This window comes from Colobus angolensis, unplaced genomic scaffold (genome assembly GCF_000951035.1).
Source record: "Colobus angolensis palliatus isolate OR3802 unplaced genomic scaffold, Cang.pa_1.0 Scaffold616, whole genome shotgun sequence".
Taxonomy (NCBI): domain Eukaryota; kingdom Metazoa; phylum Chordata; class Mammalia; order Primates; family Cercopithecidae; genus Colobus; species Colobus angolensis.
The window spans coordinates 153,743-163,083 of NW_012119777.1; the positions used below are offsets into that span (position 1 = coordinate 153,743).

The 9,341-nt window shown below is 40.6% G+C and overlaps 1 protein-coding gene across 2 annotated transcripts in view; it reads right to left on the reverse strand.

Moving 5' to 3' along the window:
- Positions 1 to 3,849: 3,849 nt before the first annotated feature.
- TRIM6 (tripartite motif containing 6) overlaps positions 3,850 to 9,341 on the reverse strand; it is a 23,015-nt gene continuing 17,523 nt past the window's right edge. For both annotated transcript variants that reach the window (XM_011963589.1, XM_011963591.1), the window contains 4 exons: positions 8,412 to 8,434; positions 6,571 to 6,671; positions 6,255 to 6,281; positions 3,850 to 6,039 (listed from right to left, as the gene is read on the reverse strand). In XM_011963589.1, the coding sequence (XP_011818979.1) occupies positions 5,474 to 6,039; positions 6,255 to 6,281; positions 6,571 to 6,671; positions 8,412 to 8,434 (717 nt within the window). In that variant the 3' untranslated portion in view covers positions 3,850 to 5,473. The remainder of the gene's footprint in view (positions 6,040 to 6,254; positions 6,282 to 6,570; positions 6,672 to 8,411; positions 8,435 to 9,341) is intronic.

The window sequence follows — 9,341 nt, forward strand, 5'->3', positions numbered from 1 at the left end:
CCTGTAATCCCAGCACTTTGGGAGACCGAGGGAGGTGTATCACCTGAGACTGAGAGTTTGAGATCAGCCTGGCCAACATGGTGAAATCCTGTTTCTACTAAAAATACAAAAATTAGCCAGGGGTGGCAGGCACCTTTAATCCCAGCTACTTGGGAGGCTGAGGCAGGAAAATCACTTGAACCCGGGAGGCAGAGGTTGCAGTGAGCTGAAATCATCCCACTGCACTCCAGCCTGGGCAACAAGAGGGAGACTCCATCTCAAGAAAAAAAAAAAAAAGGTTATTCTCGGTCTCAAACATCAACCCAATGAGAACCGGAGAACTAGCCCTTCACCAATCAAATGTAATGTTTCAAATCTTGGAACCCTAGAACCCCAAATTTATCTTCTAAAAGATGGTTGAAATAAACCTTGCACAGAATATGCCTTTGTTTTATCTAAAATTGACTGAGTCTCTGTGAAGACAAGGGCTAGATTGTATGCACAAAGCAGTTATACAGCAAATGTTTAAAAAACTGAGAGTCCCATGGAATCAAGATCATTTATGACAAAAGGTAAAGAAGCAAAATATCTAAATTTTAATTAAAACTAAGTTAAAATGCCCATTCAGGCAGTAACTTGTTGGGAAAAATGAAGATAACTATATCATTTACCTAGAGCAACAACATGCCACTTACTTTTTTTTTTTTTTTTGAGATGGCATTTTGTTCTTGTTGCCCAGGCTAGAGTACAATGGCACGATCTCGGCTCACCGCAACCTCTGCCTCCCAGGTTCAAGTGATTCTCCTGCCTCAGCCTCCCGGGTAGCTGGGATTACAAGCATGTGCCACCACGCCTGGCTAATTTTGTATTTTTAGTAGAGATGGAGTTTCTCCATGTTGTTCAGGCCGGATTTGAACTCCCAGCCTCAGGTGATCCACCTGCCTCAGCCTCCCAAAGTGCTGGAATTACAGGCATGAGCCACTGCGCCTGGCCTAAATAATCTTTAAATATAAAGACACAAATAGTTTAAAAGTAAAAAGATGAAAAGGTATGTTACGAAAACAACAATCAAAAGAAAGCTGGGCTGGGTGCGGTGGCCCATGCCTGTAATTCCAGCACTTTGGGAGGCCAAGGCAGGTGGATCACCTGAGGTCAGGAGTTCGAGACCAATCTGACCAACGTAGTGAAAACCTGTCTCTACTAAAAATACAATATTAGCTGGATGTGGTGGCAGGCGCCTATAACCCCAGCTACTCAGGAAGCTGAGGCAGGAGAATCACTTGAATCCAGGAGGCAGAGGTTGCAGTGGGCCAAGATCACACGACTGTATTTCAGCCTGGATGGCAGAACAAGACTCCGTCTCAAAAAAAAAAGAAAAAAGCTGGAGTGACTAATATCTAACAAAGCAGAGTTTAGAGAAAAAGATATTAGTAGAGATAGAGGGTAATTCCATCATGAGAAAGGGGTCAATTCATCAACAGGATGTAACATTCCTAAATGTGTATGCTCCTTACAAAACAGCTTCAAAAATCAAAAAGCAAAATCTGATAGAATTGCAGGAGAAATAGGCAAATTCATAAATATAGTTGGAAATGTCAACACCCCTCTCGCACAGAAAATCAGTAAGGATATAGAAGATTTGAATAATATCGACCAACATGATGTTTATTGAACACTGTACCCCAGGACAAGAGAATACACATTTCTTTCAAGTGCAAATGAAACATTTACCAATATAGATCATATCCTTCACCGTAAAACAAGTCTCAATACATTTAAAAAGGATTCAAGTCACATAAAGTCTATATCTGGACCATTTAAAATTAAATTATAAACCAATAACAAAAAGATATATGAACATCCTCACAGATTAGCGAAAAAGTACAATTTTAAATAATTCAATGGTCAAAGAAGAAATCAAAAGGGAAAATAGAATCTTGAATAGAATGGAGAATATATCAAAATTTGTGAGATGCCATAGAAGGAAATTTATAGCTCTAAGTGCTATATATACATAAAAGAACACCATCTGATTTATTGCCTTGATGGGGATGAGTTTCACGAGTCAAAATGTATCAAGTTATATACTTTATGAAATGTATTATATGTCAATTATATCACAATAATGTTAAGACAGTCCTCTTCCCCTAAAGAAATTTTTTTAAGTTAGGATCAAACTTACCTGCCACTCACTTGTTGGGAAATATTAGGATAACTATACCACATGTCTAGAACTTTAGTGACAATACGGTTCTCTTTTACAAACTTTAGGTTATAGAATGGAATTAACATAGTTCCAGAAAAAAGCTGAGATCCTAAGTCCTCTGTAATGGGAAAAGGAACTACTTAGGGTTCCGGGCAGTTTCCACCAAAATCTGAGTTTTCTTTCCCTTGAAATTTGATTGTAGATGATTGCATACAGCTAGACATTTAAAAAATCTTTACAGTTAGGGTTAGCCATATGGCTATTCTCATTAACAGAAAATGAGCAGATATTACGAATCCCATCTATGAACTAAGGATTTAAAAAGCAAGTTTTCTCCGCTAAGTTTTTTCTTTACCTTTCTGCCAGCTTGATGCTGTTACTACTATTCTGGGGTATAGCAAGTGCCACAAGATGAAACCAAGCTTGGCGCACGAATCCCACATGGAACAGTGCCACTCACCACCAGTTACATATACTCATGACCAGTTGTTTTACATTAACAAGAAGTACATTTCTTTAGTATTTGATCCATTATGTATTTTGGTTCTTTTTCATAGTAGTTTAGCCTACTCTATCACACCAAAAACTTCAAGAACAGAAGGCCTCTGTCAAGCCCCCATAATCCCTCAGGAAAAGGTCAGAGCTCTGAACTTACCCTAATAATTGTCCCCAAGTCTCAGACTGAGCAACCTTCCCCAGGTCTTACCTATAGAATTCCAGCAAGTACTTGTAAATATCACAATAAAGATGTTAAGAAAGTCCCTCTCCCTTCCCAAATCTTTTTAAGTTAGCATCAAACTTAAATGCCAGATCTAGCAAGCACTCACATTTGGGGAAATATTAGGATAACTATACAACATCCCTAGAACTCTGGTGACAAAAAAACATTTTACTTATAAAGTAAATTCACTTGGAAAGTAAATTTACTTGTAAAGTGAGTTTACAGTAGAAGACAGCTGGGCTAATTCTTTTGCCTAGAACTTACTGTATGGGAAAATAAGTGGGAAGGGGATAAGTACTCCAGCAGATCTTTCTCTTTCCTGAACTTCCACCAGCCCCATGGGCCCCAGTCAGCCGGCTCTGTCTCCTTTTCTATCTCTTCCAGTTGAAATGCAGAGCAGAATGAGGAATTTGCATCCAGTTTCTGGGCTTCCACAGACGTGATCTCCTAATTATTATAAAACCGTGCCTTACAACAAACCAGTACTGAGCTTTTACTACTACCCGCACTACTTTATCTCACCACAGACACCCAAGCTGAGCCTTGCTAACAAATCAGTATTTCCTCAAACCACGAAGGAGCTTCAAGCACCCGACAGACTGAGGACTAACGGCAGGGGTCAGAGCCGGCAGAATCATTCTCTGGCCATGAGCCCTTCCTATGATCTTCCAAATGTCTATACTTCTAGATATGTTGAGATCTTCTTTTCTCTGGCATTACCTTCTATAAAAATGCCTCAGGGCAGCTGGGAAGGTGCAGGTTCTTGTAGAGATAAACATTACGTGCCTTGAAACCTCCTCTGTATCCTGAGTCCACAGGCTTTTACACTAGGGCTCGCTTAGGGACAGAAATTTCCTAATAGGATCTGCTCCAGAGTTGTCCAATAGAAATACAATTTTAAGGTTTCTAGTATCACATTAAAAAAGTAAAATGGAACAGGTACAATGAATAACATATTTTATTTAATCCAATAGAGCCAACATATTATCATTGCAATACACAAAGGAAAAGTTATTAGTGAGATAGTTTACATTATTTTTTGAAGTAAGTATTTGAAATCTGGTATATATTTTATATTTTGAGCACATCTCAATTCAGACTAGTCATGTGTGAAGTCCTTAATAGACATTGGTGGCTCCTGGATACCACATGGGAGAGCCAGTGCCATTTTCCTCCTTGATACTTATTTCTACCCTCACATGTACCTCATAATTTCTTTTATAGCTGGTTCAAAAAACATAATGCACCTCTCTACCAAAGTCATAGCAGCTCACTCACCAGCTGTTTGTTCCTGTGCTAAGGAAAAGAGAGTGTGGAAAAGCTGGAAGAAATCATCCTCTTCCTGTAAGTGCTTTATATTATTCATATTTTCTCTTTGCATTTTCTTTCTATTCTGAGAGAAAAATATGTATTGGATTGTTTTTCTCTCTCCACTATCCTTTTGTTTTTACTTCAATTTATCTGAAAGATATATATATAGTTTTTATTGTTCTATTGCTACTCCTAAATGTAGAGAGGAAGGCCAAAGGTTGTAGTGAAGATTGTAGTGAAGACTCTCTTCAATTTGAGTTTGAAGCTACCAAAATTATCATTATAATGGTTTGGCTTTAGAGCCCAATCCTATACATACTTATACAAAAACACAGTAATTTATTTGGTTATTATTGCATTTTATAGAACCTGGCAAAGATATTACAAGAATGTAAAAATACAGGCCAATTTCTTTCATTAACATAGATGAAAACAAAATCTAAACAATACATTATCAAAATAAATCCACTATTGCATACAACAAATAATAACGGTGTATTTCAGCAATTTGTGGCCAATATAACAAATGGAAGTAAATCAATGTACTAAGCCACATTAACAGAATAAAAATTACACACAATTATCTCAATAATTTACAGAAAAGACATAGGTAGAATACGATTTTTCATTTTATACAAAAACTTGTAGCAAATTAACAGATCAGAACTTCCTAAATTTGATCCCCTGCATCAACCAAAAAAAAAAAACCTGCATCAAATACTATGCTTAATGGCAAAATACTGAAAGCACCCCCTATCCACCTCAAGACCTGTCATCAGATAAAGATGCCTACTTTCACCACTGGGTGCATCCTAGTACTGAGTAAATGTTTAAAACGAAAGAATTGGCTGGGTGCAGTGGCTCACATCTGTAATCCCAGCACTTTGGGAGATCGAGGTGGGTGGATCACTTGCGGTCAGGAGTTCGATATCAGCCTGGCCAACACGGTGAAACCCTATCTCTAAAAAAATACAAAAATTAGTTGGGCATGGTGGTGGGAGCCTGTAATCCCAGCTACTTGGGATGCTGAGGCAGGAGGTTCGCTTGAACCCAGGAGGCAGACGTTGCAGTGAGCTGAGATTGCGCCACTGCACTCCAGCCTGGGCAACAGAGCGAGATTCCATCTCAAACAAATCCAAAAACCAAAAAAATGACAAAAGAATTGAGAACACAGAAAAACAGAAGATCAGAAGGGAGACTCACATGCTGATAAGCCTCAGGGTACTTATCAGAAGTGGGTGGGAACAGAAGACTATTCAAGAGCTTGGACGACGCAGGGTCATAGGAATTACACAGTTGCAAGGATTAAAATATGGACAAAGAGTAGTAGGAAAGTAATATTTAGAGAAAGTGTAGATGGGGAAGCCATGGTTTGTGACATTATAAAAGGAAACAGTGCCAGCCTCATAATCTAAGAAAACCCCAACACGGCGAGGGGGCACTGTCATGGAGAGGAGTAGAGAAGGAGAAGAATCCTCATAGGCCCTATATTCATGGTTATGCTGTAACCCAATCACCCAGTATCCTCTCTGAGGCTGATACCTGGAGTAAGCATTGTGATTTTGAGCATAATGGTTGAAAGAGAATGTAGGTCCCACTGAATTGCTGCATACCCCCAGGATCCAGGCAGTCTTCTTGGCCACATCTACCTCCCAGTAATGCTTTCCAGAGGAGAAGTGCTGGGAGCCCAGGACACTACAGTCATAATGCTTTTCCAGACAGGAAGGTCCAGATACTTTAGCTCCCACAAACCTCACCTGTCTCCGGTTTTTAGCCAGGACAAGATTTAAATTAGCTGTGTGTGGATTCAGGGTCACGTCCACTGTAGGAAAAGGTACAACATCAGCAGATGAGAATGGAGACATGGGTCTCATTATACTGAGAAGAGGAAACACAGGAAGTGGTTGGAGGAACTGGAACTATATAGCAGGGATGGGGGAGGCATCAACACCTAGGACCTGTGTGGCTATGTCTGGGGAGCGCATGTGTAAGGAGATCAGAATTTGCCAGCCCAAAGAGGCCATGGCTTCTACTTACCCCAGTAGCTTTGGACATCTGTTAGCTCTGTAATGATGAAAAGAGTCAATAATGTTGAATAGAACCAGTTGTCTCATGTCTGGTATCTCTCTCCTTACCAGATTGAGGGGCATGGTGAGGAATCCTGTGAGGATGTCACCTGGCCATTTCATCTCCCCTTAAATACAAACTGCATCTTCTTCAGCACACTATGTCCCTCCCTCTGGGACCTCCCTCTTTGCCACTATGCTCAAATATCAACTATATCCTCGATCCTGTTTATTTCTTCCCACGACAGTAATTTCACATCCAAACTCTTTCCCCTGAATCTCCTTACCTCTAAACACTCGCAGCATCCTTTTCAGATCTGGGGCTCGAAACATACTTCTCAGCTTTGTAGGGAGAGCTTCTGGCTTCCTCAGGGTCCAGAACTCACTCCTAGAAAGGACAGGACTTCTGAGTTCCCACACTGCTGACTATGGGTTCCTCTGCCACCCGTCTCCCTTACCTCCCAAGCCTACTGATGAACTCTAATCCTCCTTTCTGAAGAAACTTAGCATCATTTTGCAAACAGCCCTGGCACTGGAGCCAGAAGACCTAGACTAGAAACTATCATCTCACCATCTACATAAACTTGTGTAAGATTTAACCTTTTCTTTGAGATGGAGTCTTGCTCTGTCACCCAGGCTGGAGTGCAGTGGCGTGATCTTGGCTCACTGCAACCTCCACCTCCCAGGTTCAAGCAATTCTCCTGCCTCAGCCTTCCGAGTAGCTGGGACTACAGGCACATGCCACCATGCCTGGCTAATTTTCTTGTATTTTTAGTAGAGATAGGGTTTCACCATGTTAGCCAGGATGGTTTCGATCTCCTGACCTCGTGATCCGCCCTCCTCAGCCTCCCAAAGTGCTGGGATTACAGGTGTGAGTCACTGCACCTGGCCAAGATTTAACTTCTTAAAGTCTCATTTTGTTTTTCAGTTGTTATTTTTAGAAAATACTATAATTTTCCTTTTTCTATGTCCTAGAGATGTTATGCAATTCAGTAAAATAATGGCTTGGAAATCTTTTGCTACCTCTAAAAAAAGATATAAAATATTTAAAATCAGAGGGGCTGAAGATGTCTGGGTTGAAGACAGAACACCAGGGGCCTGCTGCCGGGGCTTGGAGAGTATCAAGTGAAGGGGTTTCTTCAGAAGAGTCTGTGGGCTTAGGCCCTAGGATTTCTCAGAAAACCTTCAACACAGCATTTTAGGATTTGCTGTCTCTGGGAATGTTATGCCGCCAGCTGGAGAAAAGATATCCTCACCTCCAAATGGAGAGTACAGATTTCAGAAGGGACAACAGGCTTCATATTTCATGTGTCTGTGAGGAGCATGAAGGTACCAAGTGTGCAAGCAGCTTGAGATGTCACCTTGTTGATAAGACTCTGGAGTATGCGATAGAGAACATGTTTGATTCCTGGGCTCAATTATTATCCTCAAGAGCTCGGGTTTATGTTTTTACTGGAATTGAGACAAAAGAGAATCTACTAGGGAGCAAGGCCTGGGAGAAAGAAAAAGTCCCAAGAGCAAATTCTTAGACCTTGAGAAATAATGCAGATAGGAATGTCACTGATAAAATTCACGGGCAGGAAATTGCAGTGAGCCAAGATCACACTGCCACACTCCAGCCTGGGCGACAGAGTGTGACTCTGTCTCAAAAAAAAAAAAAAAAAAAATTTTATGGGCAAAGAAAATTCCTATGTATTTTGAGGTAACTCTAAACTTAAGAATCAGGGATGAAAGCAGGCACAGAGGTTTACGGAAAAGTACACTTAACAGGGTACTTGGGGAGTCACTGACACTGCAACTCTTTCTTCATTTTTTTTTTTTTTTTTTTGAGGTGGAGTCTGTTTCCCTTTGTCTCCCAGGCTGGAGTACAATGGCGTGATACTGCAATTCTTTATTCTAAATAACAGTACTGTTCCCAACTAGTGACCTTCCGTCACCCACATTTTCCTACCAGAGAAGCCAGTTCATCCCCTTTAGCTGGGGATGCCAAAACTCTCATGTGATGCTCAATTCAAGACTACAGTCTTGAATCTTCCCCACTCTGATTCTTCTTCCCTTTCCCACTGTTCATGGGTAAAGGAATCATTTGTCAATCCAGGGGCGCTACCTCATGTTCTCCTACACATACCTTTCTGTGACATCACTCACATCCTAGGAAGGAAAAAGACAGGTTAAGTCAAGGAGTAACAGATCATGCCCTTATCCACATTTCTCCTTCCGTGTCCACTACCCAATGACATGACACACATAAAGACATCCTAACATGGAGCCACAGAGCAGAGATAAAAACTCAGGCCACACTGTCCCTAAGAACCCATGTGAAGACATCAAAAAATAACTCAACTGACTCATCAGTGTCTCGATTTTTACAACATCGTGTGTGTGCATATGCGTGTGTAATGTTATGTATGTAAAGCACGTATTATTTGTCAGGCATTGTGCCTGGCCTACAGAACCTCAGATGATGAAGTCATAATTTCCATCCTTGAGCAGCTTACATTCTGTTCTGGTTGCTGCTCATGGGCTTTAAATATGGTTGCTTCTCAAACCTCTCTAACCCTCTACCCTACCTTTGCTGACTTCATCCATTTCCTTCATTTTAACACACACATGTTGATGATTCTCAAATCTGTACTTCTGCTCAGCCCACTTTCCTTACGATTTTGATTAATATATACACCAGCAAATGAGTCACAGGTACCTCAAATACAAGATGTTTAAAAGAAAGCTTATTTCTGCAACTCTTGTTTCCCTTTCATCCTACTGAATCATACTAGCAACCACCTAGTCACCAAATTTAAGCAAATAGGTAATAATTACCATACATTCACCCTGGTCTCCTATCTTTGCCCAAGTCAGTCCACCTCACATACTTAATTTCATTTAGCCACGGGTTGTTCACCTTTATCACTGCCACTGCCAGTCTCATTTCCATGGAATCGGCCTATTCCCTTCTATTTGGTCTCTTTTTTTTTTTTTATTATACTTTAAGTTCTAGGGTACATGTGCATAACGTGCAGATTTGTTACATATGTATACTTGTGCCATGTTGGTGTGC